Source organism: Rhipicephalus sanguineus, chromosome 1 (assembly GCF_013339695.2).
Source record: "Rhipicephalus sanguineus isolate Rsan-2018 chromosome 1, BIME_Rsan_1.4, whole genome shotgun sequence".
NCBI classification, from domain to species: domain Eukaryota; kingdom Metazoa; phylum Arthropoda; class Arachnida; order Ixodida; family Ixodidae; genus Rhipicephalus; species Rhipicephalus sanguineus.
In genome coordinates, this window is record NC_051176.1 from 332,071,982 (window position 1) to 332,095,423 (window position 23,442).

General features: G+C 47.6%; 1 protein-coding gene across 1 annotated transcript in view; it reads left to right on the forward strand.

Moving 5' to 3' along the window:
• Positions 1–709: 709 nt before the first annotated feature.
• The window catches only part of LOC125756948 (barH-like 2 homeobox protein), a 119,563-nt gene continuing 96,830 nt past the window's right edge, over positions 710–23,442 (forward strand). Inside the window, exon 1 of the mRNA XM_049412016.1 lies at positions 710–1,502. Coding sequence (XP_049267973.1) covers positions 926–1,502 — 577 coding nt within the window. The 5' untranslated portion in view covers positions 710–925. The remainder of the gene's footprint in view (positions 1,503–23,442) is intronic.

Sequence of the window (23,442 nt, forward strand, 5' to 3'; positions counted from 1 at the left end):
GCAGAGTTGCAGACCGCGCGATCCTGTACGACGAAACCGCACCGGTGAGCTCCTTCATCGCATCGCTCGTATCGTATCGGCGTCGTGGTTGCTGCACTTCTGCCCTTGGGTCACGGCTACGGTCACAGTCGCCAGAAGCCTGCGTTCAAACCATACCGACACGTGTCCGGTACCTGTTCCTCTCGCCTAAGGTTCCTGCTCTAGTTGAGCCATTGAACCGTCCGTGGTATCTTTCCAGAATCCTGCGATGTGACGCCAGCAAGTTTTGAAAACTGTACGTGCAGCGAGCCTCCAAGCCATCGATAACATTTGCACTTACCACCGTTTGAAGCCCTTCACTTCAAGTCATGAATCTTTTTTTAGGGAGGGAGGATCAGTCATTTAAATTCGATTTGAGTACGTTGACTTGGCCGCAAGACGAGGCATCGAACTGATTTGTAACTGCTTGGTTGTTGTGGTCGTGGTTCTATTAGAACCCCAACTGGTGCTTCAACACCCTCCTCTCTGCTTACGTCGAAGATATACCTCAGAAAATACCTTTCTGTTCCTCTCTTGCCTGCAACCTCATGCCGAAGACGGTTGTGCCGTTCATTTTTTCTTAAGGTCCGTCAGGGAGACTTTTCACGCATTGTTCCAAATTAGAGCTCGGGCATTTCCCTGCGTATGCGCTAAGCGCTCCGTGCCCAAGACGCCAAGTGCTCGGTGTCGTTCGCAGCAACCTGGTTTCCGCGTTTCTTCGCTTGCCGCACGAAACAGAGTTCTCACCGAGTGCATCCGTCCGCGCGCAAGTAAGTAGACGGCGCCCAGCAAAAGCCGCTTGGAAACAGAAACTGCCGTCCACGACCGCTGCTCACCGTAGCGTGAACAACGAGGCGCGAGGCCTTGGCCGCTACCGCGCGGAAGCGTGCACGCGGCGCCCGCCTATATGGTATGTAGCGCGGTGCCTCCCGCGCGCCAGTGTCATGACTCTCGCCTCGTTCCAATGGCCGCCAGTGACAACGAGGACGAGTCGGCGAAGCCTGCCGATCTGCGAGTCTTCAAGAACCGTCGGAGACAACACGGTCCGCCGCCCGGCGATAACGTCATCTCCACAGCCGGCTGCCGCAGGGACGGCAGCCGTAGTCCCCACCGAGACGCCTGTCCTGCAAAGTTGTCCGCCTCCAAGAACAAGCAGTCCGCCAAATGCAGCGTGCCTTCTTCTTTCTGCATCAGCGATCTCATCGGCGCCGCTGTGCCCGCGGCACCCCACGCCTCTGACGCGGACAAGCATAAGCTGCTGCTCCACCAGCTCCAGTTCCAGCACCAGATGCGCCAGCTTCAGCAGCACGCCCCCGGCTTGGACGAGTGGCGCCTCTACGAGAACAGGGCCACTCCTGCTGCCGGGCTCGCCGACGACGCGGAAGACCTGTGCGGCAGCAATGGGGGCGGACGCTCGGGTTTGGCCAACTCCATGGGGGCGGAAGGATCGTCAAGGCGCCTTCCGTCACCACCTATGGGTGCAGGTGAGTGGCAGTTTTATTCGAGTGCGATAAGCTTGCAGTGTAGTTCCTCTCGGACATGCCATGTTTGCTGAACCACGTGATAGCTCGAAGGAAGCGAGTGAATGCGTGAGCGACGATGACGCATTCTCAGAGACAATTTATAGGGCACTTCGACAAACCAGTGTTACGCATGTTGAGTTGTGTCAGGAAGGAGTCCATGCTTTCCAACACGCTTTCTAACGCTCAAGTACATCGAGTATACGCATGTACTCTATGGATAAGGCGTCATACCATAGTTGGTTTGAACAAGCAAGGAGTATTACCATAAACGAAAATACCTGCCCAGAGGTTCAACGCCGACGATACATAAACTTTTATTAGAGCTGTACTGTTGGTTGACTGTTGCTATTCACCATGTTTAGTCACATATTATTAATTTTTATGTGCATTGTAGACCTCAGCCCGTTTTGTCAATCACATGCATGCCATTCGCACGCTAAAGTCAGCGTTAAGGAGAAAACTGACCTACTATGCCTAGTGAAACAAGGTCGTTTTGGTGTGTAAATCTGCAGCTCACACTTTTCTGTTGAATGATTTAGTCTCTTTTATATTAAAGTGGGTGCGCATGACAAATATGCGAATGTACACACAGATAATATATGATGAAACTGTGGCAAATTTTCGTCTTTTCCCTACATGCTTGGCATTTACCGTTTTTATTGACGTTAGTCAGCATAGGTGACACGTATAATTAACCATGCTCTTCGAGTATCACACCTATAGATTGCGACAACAGAGACATATACAAACTTCCACGCATATTGAGTAGTTCGACTCAAAGCAAAATGTATGCATGCATGAATTTCTCAGTTTACCTTTTTCGGCACGTGGTTTCTCTATTGCGGCCTTCCACACTACAAGCCAGACACGATGATGATGATGATGATCATAATAATAATAATAATAATAATAATATAATAATAATAATAATAATAATAATAATAATAATAATAATAATAATAATAAAATATCGTGCAGCTATCCTCACCAGTGTCAGACATCTTAGTTTTTATTTCTGATTAGAATTTGCGAACTACATATGCTCAAGTCGACGTTTGCACAGTACCGCTACCAACCGCCTTGGCCAAGTCACAAGATCGAGGCGCCACGTGAATGGGAACTAGCGTGGTCCTTCAGTGCTCACAGACGCAAAGTTTCTGGCATAGCGTTTGTGTGACATTGCTCCGGCATAGAATGGAGATAACATTCACATTCATCTGTCACCGAATGTGAGATCACCTCATTTTCTAGCACGACGAATGTACTCAGCGACTTAGCTGTATACTCCGAACATTTCAGGTGATGACAGCATGATGGGTGGACCGATGTGGCTTCGCATCTTCTATTATGGCACTTGTGATGTCCTTGCCCGTGTGAACATAAACCGAACATAGCGATGGAGGTTTTAATTCAAGTCAAACGTTAAAGAAAATATCTTTGTGAAGTGTGCACGCGTCACCTCGTTGGTCACTTGTGCACTCTTCATTTTTGAGAACGCAACATTTCTGAATACCTGCTTTGATCGCTGTCTACCTCTTTTGCCGTTTCTATTCCTGCCCTTTTTTCCTTTGAAGTGTATGCAAATGAGCTTCAGTCTGGTTGGCCTCAGCAATTTTCTTCTTTTATTGCGATATCACTTGTATGGACATTCCAGGCGCATGTCTGCCGTCGCCGTGAGGTCCCGTATAAAGTCCAAGGGCGACAACATCACCCCGCGCTTTGTGTGTTCTATGTGCGAGTGAAAGCGCGCGAGGGCAGCCCACAATCGCTGCTCAGGCGAAGAGGAAGCACGCCGGCCGTCTTCCGTCGCGTGAAAAACCCATGAGGCGGCTGCGTAGCTCCGGCAGCAAATGCGCACATTGAGAGGCGCGGTCGCGCGCGCCCTATCTTCACAGGGATCAGCAGATGGCTGATAACATTGCACGTACTGTGTCCTCACCGCTCAGTTTGCGTTGAAGCGATACACAGCACGAAGGTCGCTTCGCTCGCTGCAGTTGCCGCCTTTCCTATAGCGCAAGATTTATGTTGAGTTACGCCGGGTCGGATGCTAAAGGAGTTAGTTAAAGGAATTACTTCGTATGACATTCCAATTTGTTGCTGTCGCATTAGTTGCTTCGCCCTTGCGTCGAAACTGTGACCTTATCTTCTTTCTTTCACTCGCTTTGTTTCACTGACTGAAATGTAAGCAAATTTTATCTCAAAATTGAATAGTAAGAATGACTGTCCTCTTTGCCTTTTCTTTCCTTTTTCATTACTTTCTCTCACCCCCTCCTTTTTTCCCCTATTCATTTCATTAACTGAATCATTAGCACATTTTATTTTCTTAACCTTCTTTTCAAGAAGCAACACGGCGGTGCGCTCTACTTTTGTCATATGTTCGCACCACAGCTCTTGCAATAAAAGCTGCAGATGCACTAAGCCTAGGGTTCCTTATGCACTCACCTAAGACGACTCGAAGGTGCAAGCCATGTTCTCTTTCTTCTCAGTTGATGTATTGATCCTGCCCCGCCACCCTCCGAAAGCTTTGTGCGCCTAACGTGGTCTTGCATTGCCTCCAGGATTGGAGGCACCTCACCTGGTTTTGCACTGCCTCCTTTATCTATGTGCCCACTTTTGACTAAGCTACGATGTCATGTGATGACGGCATCATAGGAAGTCACGTCACGCCAGAATTTGTGACGTCATGATGACGTCACAAATTTTGACCATCGGTGACGTCATGATGACGTCATCTCGTGATGATGATCTTTTGCGTCACTTGTCCCCGACGCAGCAGAACGCGAGACGCCGCCGTCGCGGGACGCCGACGCTCAAATTTCGCGTTCGATGAGGCATCTGAGGCTTTCGCCTTAATAATTTTCTTCTGTTGTGGAAGTTCAATGAAATAATGTTTACTTTGGTAGGCAGGCTGTTGGTGTGCTTTCTGCCAGCGGCGCCAGCTGTGTTTATTATTTTCCTCGTTGATTACTTTTCTCGTTTTCCTTTCTTCCTGCAAGTTTATCGCTCAATCTCTTTTTTCACCACAATCTTGAGTCAGTCTGACGAAGTCATATGCTCGACTTTCTCGCGTCTTCTGCTCAAACGAATGGCGTCTATCCCAATCACTACAGCGAAAGTGCATCAATATCGGATCAAGATTCCACATCTGATCAAGAAATGACGTTGTGGCTGAACAAGTTGTTCCATAGTGTCCAATCTACTGTGCACCTGTCTTATCCCCTTTCGTTTGTCTCCTGCATTCGCGCACTTTAGGCTGATACATGTATATATGAAACAATAAAATAATACACTAATCAGTTTACAGCACTGTTATTGAGCCACGAAGAAAGGTTTCTTTAATTTACACATGTACATCATGAACGCGGGTGAGAGACTGGTGACCACAGCTGCCGCGAAAAAAATTAAACTCACAGGGTTCCTTACGCATTCACTTAAGACGACTCCTAGGCGAAATCCATCTTTTTCTTCTCGGTCGATGTATTGATCCTGCCCCGCCACCCTTCGATATCTTTCTGCACCTAACGTGGTTTTGCACTGCCTCCGAGATCGGAGGCACCTCACTTGGTTCTGCATTGCCTCCGTGATCGGACCACCTTTGACCAAGCTAGATGTCACGCGATGACGTCATCATGTGACGTTACGTCACGTGACGTCGCAAATTTTGGCGATCTGTGAAGTCTCGTGCCGTCATATGGTGACGTCATCACGTGATGATGATTTTTTTGCATCACTCGTCCCCGTCGCCGCGATACGCCGACGCCGATGGTCAAATTTCGCGTTCGATGAGGCATTTCAGGCATTCGCCTTAAAAAATTATCCGCAGCTCAGGCCGGTCAAACTGCAGTCAAGTGCGCCATACGTGCTCACATTCGACGAATGTAACTTACTACTACAATTTCAGGTGCACGACAATTTGCGAGAAAAAAATCTAGGCCTTTTGCTGATGCCGCTGTCTCTATGAACTTTTGCTGGTGGCCTATATTAATGCTGTGTTCTTCAAACTCGTTGAAGTGTTTAAATGTTCGCGTATGGGTGACCTAACGCGCTGTGCTTTATGCGGAACTTCCAAAACATAAGAGCAGGCAGGCGTTGTGCCCCTTCTGGTGGCAGTTGCCAGCTTGCTCTCTCCCTCTTTTCTCTGTGTCCTTGTGCTTATGTGTATACAAATCAAATAATAATAATAATATCCCTGCATGTCGAAAAATCCTTCCTCTTCCTCTGCCGCTGTAGATACGAAAAGAATTAGGACGGAAACTTGGTACTACAGCGCTGCTAGTTTCGTGCGCAAAGGGTATAGGTGTTGCCCAAACATTCACCTTCTGCGCAATGCCATGCCTTGCTACCAGGGAACACAGTGCCAGTGCATGTGAGTGAAGCGGGCCACTGGTACACATCCGGCTGCACCATAATGTACCGTGTCACCCAGTGCTGCCATGTCGCACTAGTTTTGGCTGTATGTGCAGTGAAGATGTTTTGAAACGTGTCGTTATTCAGTGGTTACCTCTGTAGCGTGGCACCTGCTGAAGGTGTGAAATTATTGTGAACTGCCCGAGCAATTGGTTTTAGATAAGCGAGTTTGAGGCCTCTTTCTAAGGTTGTAACGCCTCATGAGCCGCTATGTTCGCGTGATCCGATAGAACAAAAAGTGGCAGGGTCCCCTGTGCATTCGCCTTAGAAGACGACTCGAAGGGGAAAGCAGTCTTCCTTATTTTTCGTTTGAGTCGATTGTATTTATCCGTTGTTCCCAATAAACGTTGTTTCCAAATTGGTATTCTAGGCAAGGTGTCATCTTCCAGGCAATAGTTCGATTAATTTTTCACCTAGCTATTAACCTCAAGGATATAAAAAGCTGGTGCCTGGTGCCCCACCAAAACCGGAGCATTTTTTAAACCGAAAGTAGGTCTTGTGTGCGCCTAAAATCAACTGCGTGTGATTAGTATATAACCTCCAAGAGAGGCTTCCACTATTTGACTTTTTGTCAGGTATAGTTCTAAATAATTTTAGTCAAGCTTTCATTACTAACCTTAAGAGCAACAGAATTAGCACAGGGTTCGTAGAGCACATCTGAAAGCATCGCTTTCAATTGTTTTCGCAGCTGTCATTGTTTGAATGACTCTTTTCTCCGCTTTTAATTTGAAGTAAGTTATAAACTTTGAAAAGCCGGTGTGATCGCCACTCGTGCACTATACAATAACTCTTTAAAAGCAGAAAAAGAAAACTAGAATTGGAAACCACGCAAAAAAAATCGCGAATCGGAAGCAACCGAAAAGCGATGATTTTCAAATTTAGTGCTATACAAAGTTTGTATTAGTGCTGCGGTCATTTAATTTAGTAATGAAACCTGGGTTAAATACGGATTGTATTCACCAAGAAGGTGTACTAACCTAAGAAATGTTCGTAGGAGCACATCCTCATGACGCGCACATCAGGGAAGGCGGACATTCAAGTGCAGCCAACGCACGAACAAAAAACATTTGAGAATACGGGCCAATGTACTATGTACTACCATACTCGGTTAAGAAAAAAACAACAACACGGCCGGCTTCTTTAGGAGGTTTATATAGCAATATAGATGATTTCATGCACACATAAGGCTTACTGTTTTCTTTCTTTCTTTTCTAATAAATGAAAAAAAGACCTCCTCAACTGTTTGTGCCGAATTGACAGGTGGCGCTACCATACCTGCGCATGCGCAGAGGAGCTTTGTGTCTACTTTTTTTTTTCCGCCGCAGTGCACCCTTTCACCTCATAGTCAACGTTTGTGTTGTTTTGTTCTCCCCTCTTATGTCCTTGTTTGCACACTTCACTTTCTTTTACAATGAATCGTTACCAACTAGCTTAGCCTTCTGTCGTTAAGCTTCATTTCTAGTACTCTCTGAGGCGCTTTCCGTGTTCTGGTATATTAACAGCTCGCACGTACGCCAGCTGTCATATATAAATCGTTACAAATACGAGTGAAGCAGGACACTGTTATACTTCGTATGGCGACGCACATTCATAACCGGTCAATTATATGGTAGCTACGTGAGCGGCGCCTTTTCAGATCGTTTAGAAGAGATACATGCGCACACTAGCGCACGCTCGCATGGTATGAACAAGCCGCGGTGCGGACCGTCGATCGTGTGTGCTTACTACCGGCCTGTGCCAAGACACACGTGTCGGTGAACAAACGTGAGAATTGGCCGCTCCCTGTCGCACCGGCGGGCCGGATCCGTGGCGCGGGCACAGCCGGCTCTCAATGCAACAAAACGCTCCAGCAGCAACGAAGGGGGAGGGTCATTTGCACGCTCTATGCGCAGTCTGCCCCGCTGGACAAATGTGTTTGCACAGCGGGAACAACGATCGCGGTGGCAAAGTCGCGCTATGCTATGAGGTGATGGGCGGGCTTAGTTATTATTACCTTACCGCGTGTACGGTGTGTAGCTTTGCCTGATCAACGTAGAGGTCGATAACGGATACAGAGTAAGCTGTACATAAGTGAACGCAGCGTGATCTGCCGGGGGCAAAGGCCAAGTCATCAGTGCTGTCATGTTCACTTCCTGCTATACCTAACTAACGTTAAGCGTCAGCTTCGACGCGCGTTGTAAGAGAAGGAGAACGCGCGCAGTATAGTGGATACGAATGAATAGCGAGGGCGGTTTTGCAAGTCCCGTGATACTACAACATCTACGAACGCTTGTTTATTTTCTATTTCGATGATATGGTGTGGAAGAATGAAGTTTTCTAGGCGGCACTGAGAAAGAAGAGAGGAGGAACATGCCACCGTGTATGAGAACGGTTCAGCTAAGTCTGCGGTTGAGGGTTTAAGCTGAATGAAAGCGGCTGTCTTTCACCTTGAATAATCTTCTCCTTATCGTAGCAAAGAGATAAGTGCCCACGTGTTTCTATTTTCTCGGTCACATCAGTGGTTCGCAGCTGATGAAATGCCAGAAATTCATTTGTCACAGAGGCCACACGTTGAAGTGCGTCATATTGCCAGCAACGTGGGTCGTAGTATGGCAGCCTCCTTTAATAGACTCAATGGTGGCACGGCGCTGAGAAAGGCGAGAGAAGATTTATTCTGATACGAACAACTCTAGCGTAAGAGATTTTCGTGAATGCGAGCACGTACGTCTTCAAATTAACGTTATTGCCTTTTACATCATCAGTGTGTTCGTTCGTATGCATTTACCGTTCCTGCAAGAGTTCAAGCAACGAAGGAAGGAAAACAGGAGAGAGAGGAGAGGCAGGAATGTTAACTGGTTTAGAATAACCGGTGTGCTGCCCTGCACTGGGGAAAGGGATGGGGGAGTTTGAAAGACAGAACCAAAGTGAGCTGTAATGCTTACGAATGGGGAGGCGTAGGCTGCGGATGGGGACAGGACATTACGACTTCACCATACCTACAAAGACCTCTTCGCAGACTCGCTTAACAATTTGTGGCGCGAATGACAGGTTTTGGCGAAGTCCACATGTTCTTGAGCCTAGTGATATCTCATCACGCACTTTAACGTGCATATCTTTGTACTCCTACTGCAGTGGGGATTAGATATTCCTCCAACGCTTGCTTTGTGCAAACGTAATGCCACCTATATTTTTTTTCATAAGTACTCGAAAGTGAAAATCGCGTTGTGGTTTACTTATGAAACTGACATATCCCAGAGGTCTTATCATAAGGAAAAAGAGAAAACAAAAAGCAATATTTCTTTCAGATTACTTTTTAAACGTTCACTGAATATCTCCATTTCTTTAATGCAGTCGACTACAGTTAATGTGGTAGAACTATTCAATAAGGTACTAGAAGTTTGATCGCATTGTCAGTTTTCATACATCCTCGACATTTCCATCCCGGTAGTCAGTATATGTGCAATTACTGCAACTACCTGATTCCCTACCCAGCCCCTGTTATGATCATCACCGCACGCGCACTCTGTCGTTCATGAACCGCCCAAACGCTCACTGCGTTGCCTAAGCGCCGAGCTTCACCACTTAGGCGAGACCACACTTAACCAGCGAGAACAAGGCAGCATGAGGCTGTTACCGTCTTTCCTACTACGCTAACATCATTTCCGATCCTTACACATTATTCTGTATGCCGAACTATAATGGGGTGAACGGCTGCATCCGTGGCGTCTGTGTGCGTAGTCGTAAAAGCCGGTCAACAAGCCATTCCCAACTTTTCAGGTTGCCCTGGCGTCACCTGCGCCTCTTTCGGGTGCCGCGTTATCCCGTGCCGAGTTTGCATGCGCAGGCAAGGCCAGGGTACGCGAAGAGCCATACACGCGCAGTTAAGCAAGTGTGCACATCGTCGTCGACGCCACTGCCGCCCACGATTAGGCGGTGACACAATGGCTGTCGCGCGCCTATTTAGACTGCTCAATCGCCCTCTCTAAACAAAAATTAGGATAAAAAAGGATATCTGCTCACGATCGCTTGCTCGGTGAGCCAGTCGTTGCAGCTGCCGGCTCGGTACACAGAGCGCGGTGAACGCTGAATAACGTGTGGGCGTTTCCTCACCCCCTCTTACGTTCGCTCCCGCATCCCACAACGCTCCCCGCTACCACCCCGAGTCTCTTTTGTTATCCCCTCGTGCCTAGAGTTTAAATGTTGCCTCTGAGTCTTCATTCGTTACGTGAGTGGAATTTTTGATGTTAGGGTTGACGTTACGCTACATATATACACATATAAGCACTCGCAAAAAGAGGCTGTCGAAGAGAAACAGTCGTCTGTGAAGAAGGCAGATCCCGCGCCTTGTGGGAATCGGTTTCATGCGAAGCAATCAGTGAGTAGTTTAGAATAACAGAGAGCTGAGCTAGTTGGTGAGTATTCACAACGGCGTTTGTGGTGCCCCGACTTCTTTCTTGTGTCCGCGTTTGCACGCCCTGTCTTTTTACAGTGAGTAGTTGTTTATGCTGCATTTTTTTTTTTTGAGCCAAACGTTACGAGGTGGATCGACGCGTTTTTCTAAGCGTAGTAGTTGTGTGTCCATCGTGGCTTTACCAGGCACGTCGGCTACACTGGCGTTTAAAGTTCCCACAACGCAAGGGATCTGCCGAACTTTTATCGAAACGAAGTGCACATGACGGTGCGATGATGTGAATATCATATGTAACTTTCGTTAGCGTATTCCTCTGGGGTCGAGCAACGCTTGAATATAGCTTTCTGAATCATAACAATACAAATGTTATGTTTATTAAACTTCTAGAAAAGCGGAGCCAACACTGGAACCACATTTGACGTTAACCCGGCATGACGCCTGTATCATATATATAGGATAAATATGTAATGTTTATTGCTTTGTTATAAAATTAGATAGCAGCAAAGCAACCACAATTGACGTTGCACCAACATTAGACGTGCATATATGGTCTTTTTCGAAAGCAGTTTCAAGACACGGCGTGGCTCTGTGGTAGAATACCTGACTGTCACGCAGAATGCTTGGGCTCGATTCCTGCTGGAATCCTGATTTTTATTCTTTGTATTCGTCGGGTCAACACTTCCAACGCAGGTTTTTCATAACTCTCTCGTTTTTAAATTTCCGATGTCTGTTCTCGCGGTGGTGGTTGTCTGGTTGCGCTGGCTTAGAGCGCGCGGTGGAGGCTGCGGTATCCCAAGGGATCCCAGCCGACCTCCTCTGCTCTCGCGGTTCCTGGGAAGATATAAACATGTGGCGCATACCCTCTTACCGTGGCTAGTGGTATGCGGGTATGTGCCACACGTGTCTGGAGGAGATGGTTTGACGACGTACGTGGCTGGAGTTTCGCGTTATTAATGTCATGACCAGACAGTCATATTCGTCAAACCCTCTTACCCTCCCATGTCAATTTTGGTCAACACCAAGCTAAGCATGCGATCACGAGAGCACCCAGACGTAGGCGGCTAGATGGATGGATGGATGGACGGACGGACGGACGGACGGACGGACGGACGGACGGACGGACGGACGGACGGACGGACGGACGGACGGACTGTCAAAGTGCCTGGGGTTAGTTAAGAAATGCTGCGCATTTAAAAAAGAAACAACTGCCACCCGGTGCACTGATGCCGCGGGAAACTTTGCGCTTGTTTCCTGCTGAGCCTCTTAGGTGCCGGTGGGCAGCGTCTTCTCTGGTTCCTGCAGCGCGCCAGAATGTCCGAGCACTTCCTTGGCATGCGCTCAAATTATCCGTGGCAGCCTATGGTCCGTGTTGCCTGCGCGTCGGACAACATGAAATACAAAATAAAAAGCATCAAAAATATAGTTTTACCTGGTGTCATGCATGAGTTGATAATGTCGGCGGACGCCCTTCGAAAGTCTGCGCTCTGTACTATTGCAGACACCACTCCCGGGGACCTGCTTCCGTTCTTGTGAAGTCCGGGATTGAATAAGGGACTGGTTAATATTTCCCAGTTTGTCGTAAAAGCGAACAACCCTGTTTTTTCCCTTCTGAGGCTTAAAGGGGCCCTGCAACACTTTTTCAAATAATCGTCGAATGACTTCATTAAAGGAGCTTATCGCCTCAAGAATCGACTGCCGCAAACATTCTTATGATCTGTCAAGTACGAGCGGAGTTACGGAGATTTGCCGCACGCTTTAAGCGCTTTCTCTCTCCTTTCGTACCACCGAGAGCGCTGAAAGCTACGCAGGGGAGGGGGATCACAAGGGGACAAGAAGGTGCGTCCCTTTGTCAGCACGCGTCATGAACTTGAGCACTTTCTTTTCATTTTTTTCTTCGAACGCGCGGCTTACTTTCAGTGTGATCACGCGCGGGCACGTGGCGGCATCCCGCGGCGGCCACTGGTAACTATGCAGCGCACGATGCTCAAATTAGCCGACGGTCGTGAGCTTTGGGTACATGGCGCAGTAATTTGGGTATATGGCATTTGTAAAGAGAAGAGAGATCGATTTATAGCTGACTTTAAAAATGCATTAATTGCAGGCCGCGTGCTGCGCTATAATGTTTGGCTCGCGTGTTCTCAGGAGCCTCGACTACCGATCGGCAGCGTTTTCTGACTATGCTGAAAAAGTGTTGCAGGGCTCCTTTAATTCGACAAAGGGATTCAAGAAAGGCACAAAGATTAGTTGTAGATGCTGAGGACCATCCCGTAAGTGAAAACTTTGAATTCATCCATGATGTGCCGTCAGCGAAAATTTAATTAATGGTAACTCCTGTAGAGCGGCGCGTACGCTGATCCTGGGGCTGAAACATCGGTGCACATGTACAGCCCAAATCGTGTCTGACCACCGCGCCCTTCCACGCAAGCTGCGTGACGCCGGTGTTTCGCCCCGAAACGTTCCGTAATATCACCACAGTGGTATGCTCAAGGGATTGCTTTGTCTCTCTTTCACACACACACACGCACGCACGCACGCACGCGCGCGCGCATATTCACACACACACACACACACACACACACACACACACACACACACACACACACACACACACACACATATACGCGCGCGCGCATATGCACGCACACACACAATGTCATTGTTTAACATTTGTCAACATATTAACATCCCTGTAATTTCATGTCAGTTTTGTCCCACTTTTCTCAGTTTGTCGAGGTAGTAATGATAATGTAACAAAGCCAAGATAAACCAAGGTCAAGTGTCTCAAAACAGTGGGCTCGACAGTTTTGTTATCAGCGGCGGGCTTTTATTGTGTACTTACGATGGTGACACCACTGCACTTAATAGATAGAACTCATCGCGACTGAAGGGGTCACATGAAAGTGGAGGTCCAGACACATTACAAATAACCGTGCAGCAAAACCTAACGCGCTGTTGTTGACCCTGTGATGGAAGAGAATGTTCAGATAACCGAGGTCACACGTTACAACACGTTCAACCGAGGTCACACGTTACAGCGGTGCATTGCAGAAACATGCTCGCGTACCGCAGGAAAGCGAGACGGGTCGCGTTGAGGATGGAGTGACGCGACGGCGTCAGTACCAACTGCCGGCTTACGCCTGCATATAAGAATCACGACTGCTAGTGTTAGGATGACTGGCACATCATGAGACATCAGCCTACGACGAGCCATCAGCGCGCTGACAGTTCCGCAGACACTGCAGCCGAGCGCGTTGGTGACGTCGACGCGCTGTCATGACTTCATATCGCGGGCGCCTCAGCGCGATCAGGTCAGGCTGCGTGCACGCAGCCTGCGAATCCGCCGCTCGCTGTATGCAGATGCCCTGTGCAAGCGCGCAATTATAAAGCGGGCCGCACCAATTACGCACGTCTTGACACGAGCGCGCGCTCGCGCTGCATGCGCACGCGTCCGGAACGGAGCGACGGCCCGATTATAGTGCCCAGCTCAACGGGCTTTCTCGCAGTCGAAGGAAAACAGTACTTCGTTACTTCCCCCCACCCCTCCTTCCACCCTCACACCCGCGAACACGCACACCATACGTAAATACTCACATAAAAAGACACACACATACACACGCAAACTAACAAAGAAAATTCGTTGCAGGGTATTAGATGTTCCGCTCTGCGAGATTATATTGTGCAGGTTCCCATTTACCTGCTTTGTTCTCTTTCTTGAGTCATGCGAAAATAGTTTAAACCTGGGCTATAGGGGAAACGTAACAAGTGGGTCGAGAGTTAATATGCAAATTGCTGCTTTCTTGCACAAGCTGCGGGAGTTATAACGGAGCAGGCAAAGTGTTGTGATATCCTCGTCATGAGCTCGGTCACCGAGAGCTGTGATGGGTGTGCAACGAGCCGTGTTGGGTGGCTGCCTGGCAGTGTCCAGAATGGAGAGGACAAAAAAAGTTCTTCAGTCGCAACAAATGAGCGCCTTCAAAACGCCGTTATAAAGTATTCATGCGGAAAAAAGGTGTACACATGGAGTCCGAGACGACTTCGAGTCCAATACTCCATGACGAAGGGTCCTATCGTTTTTGTTTTGCTTTCTACATAATTAGAGGCTTCAAACAAAGTTAGAAAAAAGTTTAATAACGTAAACAAAATTTTGCACTGAGGCATCTTGAGGTATAGCCACATACTCATAGGTAGTTTGGCGCGCTCTAGAAATGTGGCACACAGGTCCCATTGGCGTTTCTTTTTTATTTATTATTACTAAGGCGAAAGCCTTAGATACCTCATCAAACGTGAAAATTGACCGTCGGCGTCGGCGGCATCACCGGCGATAGCGTCCCGCGCGGCGGCGTCAACACCAGCGATGCAAAAAATCATCACGTGATGACGTTCATATGACGTCATCATGATGTCACAGATAAAAATGTGACTATCATGATGTCACAAATTGTAACGTCATCACATGACATCGTCGCTTGGTCAAAGGTGGGGCGATCACGGAGGCAGTGCTAAACCAGGGGAGGGGCCGAAACCTTGCAATGCCTCCGACGCTGGAGGCAGTGCAAAACCACGTTAGGGGCAGAGAGCTTTCGAAGGGGGCAGGGGAAGATCAATACATCGATTGAGAAGAAAAAGAAAACGGCTTTCGCCTTCGAGTCGCCTTAGGCGAAGGCATAAGGGACCTTGTGATTTTTTTTTTATGACGACGTTGATTTAATGGTCCCTAGTTGTTCGAGCTTCAGCTGGCAATTTGTGCGCTTCATAATCTACTACTCTGACGAGAAGCGCCGCGCGTGTGATGTCGGTCTGCTTGCGGAAAGAAGGAAAGGGAAGAAAATGCGGGCAGGGTTCTTTCAGCGAAATCGTGGAGCAGGCCAAATCTTCGCATTAACCTACAGCCATTCAGTAAGAACCTCCCCCTCCGGCAGCCTCTGAATTTGTTGTTTCGGATAAGGAAAATCATTTTTCTTATTTGTTCAAATTCCATGTTGCCACTATTTAACCTAAATGACAGTACTGCAGTGTTCCATTTGTCTCAACGAATACAGCAACCAATGTGCACGGAGTGGCATGCTGTTTCCCCGTTTTATTATAATGTCACTATCAGGTGGCGGCAGATAAGGAACGAAGTTACCACTTACAAGCTCCTTGGTGAACTAGATGTCCTACAGTGAGAGGCATTAGATACGTGTATCAAATTATATAAGTACGCATTTCTTACCGGTCAGAGCCAACATGAGCTTTACGCTTGTCTTTCGCTTCTATCTATCTATCTATCTATCTATCTATCTATCTATCTATCTATCTATCTATCTATCTATCTATCTATCTATCTATCTATCTATCTATCTATCTATCTATCTATCTATCTATCTATCTATCTATCTATCTATCTATCTATCTATCATTGTTTGTTTACCAACGAGAAACTATTCGATATTCCACTTGAGATGCGAAGGCCACTTTTCTCAAATATCCGTATTGTATCCGATTCGGAAACCGTGCTATTTCTGGTCTAGGAGGTGAGGAGAGAGCGCGTTCCGTCATGTACGCCAACGCAAGAGTAATTTCATTTCCAGCGGAATTTTGCACTGTGTGTTTTCATAGGCCTTCGTGGCAGGCCAAGGCAGAGCAGTCATAATTGCGCATGACGGCAGCCATTAGAGAGTCACTTTACGATGTACTCGAGAAAACCGTAAAAACTGTTCTGAGAAAATTTTTGAAAGTATGGCAATATCAACGCCTATTTTTTGTTTGTTGGTTTCGTTTTCTCCTCAGTTTCATTATGACAATTTCTTAAGGGGTTTTTACCGTCGTTTTACAAAGAAAACTACGGCTAGCGTGTTCACTTTCCTTTAGAACGATTCAAAATGTTTCACATTTACAAGCCTTTCACGTATTCTCGACCGTACATTGTATAGGCCTCGATGTCCAAACTTATTTTGTCTTAAGGCTAAAGCCTTAAGTGGTTATGTTGGCACTCCCCTTCGCGAGACTTGCGCCCGAGACTTTACGAAACTTTGCGAGGTTTCGCGAGACCCGTCCAAAAAACCCACGTGACCTCCTCCGAGTGAGCGACCTGCGGATAAAGAAAGGGTGTTATCGTGGCGTCACAGATCACCGAAATTTGTGACGGCATGATGACGCAATCGTCTCTTGATCAAAGGTGGGCCTATCCTGGAGGTATCTAAACTTGTACGCTTTAGCTATTTTAAACGCATCCAATTGGCCTACATTGTCTTCATCATGCCTCGTTTGTCGCACCTCTGCTGTAAGGGGCGCTGTAATTATGGTACGCGTTTAACGCGCGATCCGTGTGCTGTGTACCCCATTCAGCGTCTCGAAAACTTGAATTCACTTAATAGTCACTGGTTCTTCTCTCCTGAGCATATCACTACCCTTAAAGGGACACTAAAGAGCAAAACAATTTTTCTCGCATTAGTAAAGTAGTCTTCCACGATACCAAAAACACCACGCTTGCTGCGAGAAGACGCTTAATAAGCGAGAAAACGTGCAAAAAGAAAATACAGGTGGCGACGCCACCTTGGAATTCCCGCACCATTTGCCGTGACGTCACGTATTTTTGACGGCGCCTGCTTGGGCCTACGTAGTTCCTAACCGGTTAAATCGAAGTACATTGTCCTCTGAAGGGGCCAGAGACTTGACATAACGAGTTTGTGGAAATTTCGTCGGGCCAGTGGAGCCAAAATACGTTAAATGCTCTTTGAAATGTTTTACGTCATGAATTACAAAGTTCGGCGAGAAATTTAAAAATGAAACTTTGAACTTGGTTTTCTCCTCTAATAATAAACCTATGGTGGTGAAATAAACTACACAAGAGTTCTCCGAGCACACTTTATCAATCTAAACTAATTCATTGTTTCTCTTTAGTGTCCCTTTAAACTCGAAAGCGTCATCGTTCGAGGCCGTTTGATGTTCATTCATTCATTCATTCATTCATTCATTCATTCATTCATTCATTCATTCATTCATTCATTCATTCATTCATTCATTTTAACGTTGTGCTTTAAACGCACATGTAAACGTAAATATTTCTACTATTCTAATAATATATCTCCTGTGGAACGACGAAAAGGAAGCCGAGTGAGTTTCTCTGCAGCAAGCCTCTTACTGTGGTAAAGCCAGCTTCGACGTCTTTCTTGGATGCGCAGGGACTCCTTCGCCTGTGGGCCGATGTCCCTGTGCGCTGACTGTCTCCTGTAATATTACGTAAATACTGGAGGTTGCTAGTCGCATTCTATGCGCGGATATACTGGCTGTTCTGTAGCTAATCTTCCAATTTCTCGGTAATAACGAAAACATCTATCCAGTCGCTCGATACTTAAACGCACCGATTCTTAGCCTCGAAGCGTTTCGTCCTATACTCGATTACAACCTAAAAAAACAAATGTGAGCTCCGCCTTCAGAACTGCGGCACGCCTGCCCCTTCACCTGTGAAAGACAGTCGTGCTAGCTGGTTTCCGTGCGAACCGTAAGTACTTTTTCTTGGCTAATGTAAAAACTGCGAATATCATAAGTTAAAGGCTCGTCGTTGCTGCATAAAACATTGTGTTTGGCTGAGCAGCGATGTAAGAATCCCTGACGAAATGTACCAGGACGTTCAAGCTTCTGACCTAACACCAGCGACACAAACGTGCGCCTGATGGAAAAGTCAAATATAGGAAACACTCCAGAAGTGCTTGACGTCATGAAACTGAGTACGCGCTATTAGGTGGAGCGTGTATGCAAATTCTATCTGGGAGGGACAGCGATGGCTGTGGGCGGAGCTGGCATTTCTTGTTACGTTGTAAGCGAGTATAGTGCGTGTGATGTGATGTGACCACTGTATGCACGGGGCATTCTAACCTACAAGAGGCAAGAAAGGTCCTTATCCTTTCGTTCTTAGACTGAGCTGCGAAGTTGCCTGATGTAATGACGGTTAGTTATTGTGGGCAGGAATTCCCCACTTTCTTTTTCTGTGCGAGTTGATATCTCGTGGACAATATGGACGCGTTTCGTATGAAACGGCGCTTAACGTCTCACCACCCCCCCCCCTTTTTCTGCTTCCTCATTTGACAGAGCTGTCGGGTTACACTACACAACTTTAACCACGATTCATGACCACACGCAAGAGCACGTGACCGTACAATGAACTTCGGCCCTTGAAGAACGGATGCAGGTTCAAAGCTGCGAATAACCGTGTTGTCTGTATACGTTAGACACGGGAATGTGACAGGGCGAAGACTACCTATTATATAAGCTTCCCGGCGTTAACAAGCGCGCTTGTCTTATCTTGAAAATGATGATCCGCAGTCATTTTTATCTTGCTTTATTTTATTTAATGAAGTAGGAATATACATACAACGTAAAACTGTGGGTAGGTTCGAATATGAACTTTGTTATCGATAGTAATAACATAATATCGATAGTAATAATTTGCGGCGCATATGGTCGCGCATGCGGCTGCGAAATATACCGGCCAATATGCAGGGTTGGTATAACGTCGATCAAGCTGTGTGGTCTAGAATATTGCTTCATTTTTCTCTGACGCCCGCGTAACAGTGGTGGCAGCATGAGTGAGCGTCTAACTTATTCGCCTAACGGAATGTGAAGGGAGAGACGCTGCGGAGAGCGGGAACTCTCCCGCTCGCAAAACGCGCGCGAGCAACGCCTCTCTTACGAAATGTATATGCCGTATATACCCCGTACTTTGTTACGCGCGAGGCCCAAATGCCGCGCACATGCACACACGCACCCGCCCGTCTCTGCGCAGGCGAGGATACATTATATCGTCCAAAGACCGTAACACACCCAAACAGGAGTGAGCAAGAAAAAAAGATTCAACAAACAAGCAAAGCAATCTAAGTAACAGCGTCCTCGTGATACCCTTAGCTCTGAACGACAAAAATATAAGGGCCCCGTTCTTGAGAAGATGCGTCAAGATTGCATACCGCAAGCTTGTTGGAAGGTATAGCGCCCTTAAATACGGGTTAATGCGTAATTCCCGGGCTCCTTTCTCGGCCGCTGTGCATTTCTCGCCTCCGAGGGAGGCGTAAAAGGAGCGACGGCGAGAGCCTCAGAAAAGACGCATAATATGAAAAGAACACACGTAGATACGCAACAACAACAGCAAAAGAAGAAAAAATGGTCGTGGGAACGGAATAACCCAGGCTGCACGCGGGACGGCAATTTCGAGAAGCCTGGGATAGGCGCGAAGAAAGAACAGCGGAAGCGCGTATGCCGAGAGGAGACCTGAAACCAATCCTCTCGAAAAAGCGGGCACGGAAACTTGGCGCATTTCGCACCAAAACACGCGCGCTTGCTCGTGCCTATACAACGCATGGGACGAAACGAGAAAGAAACAAAGGAATGGTTCGGGAAGCAGAAGGCCAAAATAAAAAGCACGTCATTCCCTTGTCCCGCTTCTTTATTTCGACCGTATATATAGCGTCGCCGCCCGTTTCTCTTCTTTTCTCGTGCTTCCCACACCGACCACGCTCCAGCGAGTCAATCATTGTCTCTTGACTCATGGCACAGCCGCCGCATTGTATGCGTCGATTGCTGCCGAGGCCTGGTCGCCGCGCCGGTATATACCAAAACTCCTTCTTTTTTCTCGTGAGCTGTCGTAGATCCTGCACACACTGTTTCTCAATGTTTCGCGTGCCGCGGCCTCGATGGTAGAAGAAAAGACGGTCCCCCTTTTATTCGTACCGGTGATTGCTTACGGCAGTGGAACGCTCTCCCACTTCCAGAACCGCCCGCAGTAAGATCTACTATATACGACTCATTTCCACGTGCTGTCACACGACACTCGCTTTCCTGATGCGAGCTATGCTGTAGTCCACTCTTTCACCCTTACCCCGCTGATGAAAAAAAAAAGTATTGCACACAGGCGACGTTATCGTACCGTTATCTTTGATGACATCGTGGGCACACGTCGATGCAACGCATGTGTAGGAATATCCTGTACCGAGTGATACATATGACTGCAAGTGAAGTGTCCCTTTCTCTCTCTGTCCAAATTCAAGAATTAAAAGACTGTCCCGAAGCGTATGAAATGCATAAGCCGGGCAAGGACAGTGCTAGATAACTGAAGCGCACTGTGGCATCGCGATAACACATTGCGCATGACGTACAGCTACGCAAATAAGTTCAGAAAGGAAAACGCTTTCACAATAATCTTGATCTTTTTATAATCGTCCATGCTCCTGCGCATACTATACGGATAAAAGGTCGAAAAGAAACTGCGAAAACTACGAGTAAAACGTGTTATACCGATTCCTATGACTGAAGGATCAATCATGTTTGTTTGTTTGTTTGTTTTTTCTGTCCTTACGAGGGTTGAGGGAGGCGGGGGCTGGGAGACTATAGCCCCACCGGAGCCCCTCCATTCTTAGGCAGCGGCTAGACCTTGAGTCTTGGCGGCGTCTTCGGCCAGCCGGAATGCCCAGAGTTGGTCCTCCGGGCACGCGCTATTATAAATGTAGAGTGGGCGCTGTGCCGAATGGTGCGTGTCGCTGCGGGACATGCCGGATAATCTGGTCGAGGTTGGCGCAAGCCGCCCCGCAGGCTTTGCAATTGGGTGTATAAACGTCTGGGTAGTTGCGACTGTACAGCAAGAGAACACACAGGCAATAAGTGCATACAAAAAGGCGCAACGACATGCAAGTTGGATTCAAGCGACAAACTACGGCGCGTGGGGAGATGGGTTGCCGTCGCTGGTCGCGTCGCCAAGTTTTTTTGGCAATTCAAAAAAAAAATTCGCTTTCCGCGCGGAATTGTCGGGCGCCGGCTTCCTTACAAATATGGCTCTCTGACAAATCGAGAAGAATTCACGGTGAAAGCGGACGTCGACTTGCCTATGCGCATGTTTGCTCCATTGTGTATATATCTGCAGGGGCAGTGCTAGGCAGGCACCTTGTGCGAAAGCATAAGCGAGCAAGGCGCTATGTCCCGTGTGTGAAAACGCACTGAGGTTGATTCAGTATTCCGAGGTCTCCGTTGTGCGTATGCGCACGCCTGGCATTCACGAGACTCGCGAAGGAGTCTCGAAAGAACGTTCACGTCTCTCTTTTCAAATGTTCAAGGAGCTTCCGATGTCACGTTGTGGTGAAAAATATCCAGGGAGGGAGTCGGGATAGTGAATTTCGCAGTCGTGTTGTTGCGTGAAAGTACATGTTTTATTCAGCTTTCGCCCTCTTTTTTTTTTTTTTTGTTACAAGCTCCGTAAACGAAGCCGTCGCTCTCTTTCTTTCTCTATCTCTCTCTCTTTCATTCTGTTCTTTTTTTCTTAAATGTGGTACCCCGTCTGTCCCCGCGGAATACAGAAGCTGAAGTATTTTTACCCCTATCATTTTTTGAAGCCCTCGACCACCTTTGGTGAAGCTGTGAACGTTCAGAGAACGACATAAAGAGTTTACTGTAAGTAGAAAACTTCCGTAACCATCGTAAACACACACACAAAAAAAAAACGGCTCCTTCCCAATTTTGTCATCATCCGCATTCTTTCTTCTTATCATGCTGCCCGCCAAGCGCTACCGAGGCCATAAAGCGGAATTGTCGTTAATGGATCGGAATTCCTAGCCCGAGTCTAGGGACTCATCTTGCTTAATTGACTCAATCTCACAACAAACAATAAAGCCCTTACCTTAGGATTATCAAATATTGTTTCCTTCCCGATTGAGTCTGTAACCTTCCAATATAATCAATCAGTTACTTTTCATATAGCCGCTTGACATCACACTTGCTTCCGTGCGTGAACAGCGGGCTCAGATATTCCTTTTAACAGTGTTCCGACACCAGCTCGGGAAGTCTCGGAGGTGCAGCGATCGTTCAGCGTTGCAGGAAAGCTCAAAGAAGTAGACGCTTGTGACACTAATATATCATCCTTAGCTTGTCCTTGTTTTCGGCGTACTATGTTTACTGCTATTATGAATAATTAACAATTCAGCTCAAACAGGTGCGTTACTCTCCACGGTAAAGTTACATTACTAACTACACGCTCATTCTCTCTCAAGCATACTGACAGAAAAAACAAAATCTGCGAGCAGTGCAGTAACCTAATTCCCAACGCAATGACAGGTCGGAGACGGCACGGCGATGAAACGAACTAGCCAGGTAACGATATTATCTCCTCGCGGCACATGCTATACCGCGGCCTGCCCTCCACCAGCCCTTAGTTACGCAACAAGCCGATCAGATATACCGGACCAAGTGCTACACGCCGCCGTACGCTGATTGAGGCAACGAGACGCGCTTTTGCATCACGGGCGTCCGCCTCACGAAGGCGCGTTGTTCCGCGTACAAAGGAAACCGCGAACGCCGTGGTGCCAATAGTCCGAGCGTAAGTGCCTGTGTACTATAGAGGCCGCTTGCATGCGCACGCGTGCAGTGTACACATGTATAGTCGCAGTCTCTTCGAGGACGAACTGTACGCGAATTGGGCGTCTCGAAACCGCCAGCAAATAAGCATAATAGTGGCTGCCGCAGCCTGTGTGCCAGCGCACAATTAAAGGTCACGTTTTGAACGGCGCAGAGCGACGGTATAGCGACTCGGGCTGCCTCGACGAGCTACGCGCTGCGTCGACGCATACCGCAATCGCCTGAGAATAGAAGGCAGGCATCCGCACTCTCCGGTGATCAGTATGAAAAAAAAAAAATAAAGAGATTTCTTTCGTTCGGTTTCTCAAGGACAGATGCACATGCCGTAAGAAAACTAAACCTGTTTCTCTTAAAAACGCACTCAAAAAGAGAGGGACAGAGAGACAAAAAAGATTTGCGTGTTCGCTGGCCTATCTGAGAAATGTTCTTGTTTCATTAGATGTGAAGGCGTCGCGAAAGTGAAGGGCACCTCCCCCATCTACTCTACCCCCTTTTATTTTTCTCTTTAATTTTCATACATCGAATAACCAACGAATAAGAATTCACGGTCATGTATAATTAGTATGCAGCACCAAAAGTTCTATCCAATCCGTACAACCTCGCGGAGAAAGTGCTCAGGCGTAGGCAGGAAAACGCGGTACGTGGACGTTTCGCACGCACAGTAGAGCGGTGGTGGCCAGTGGCGGCATGACTGCAGTCAAGCCAGGATGCGGTAGCAGACCCGTCGTCCGC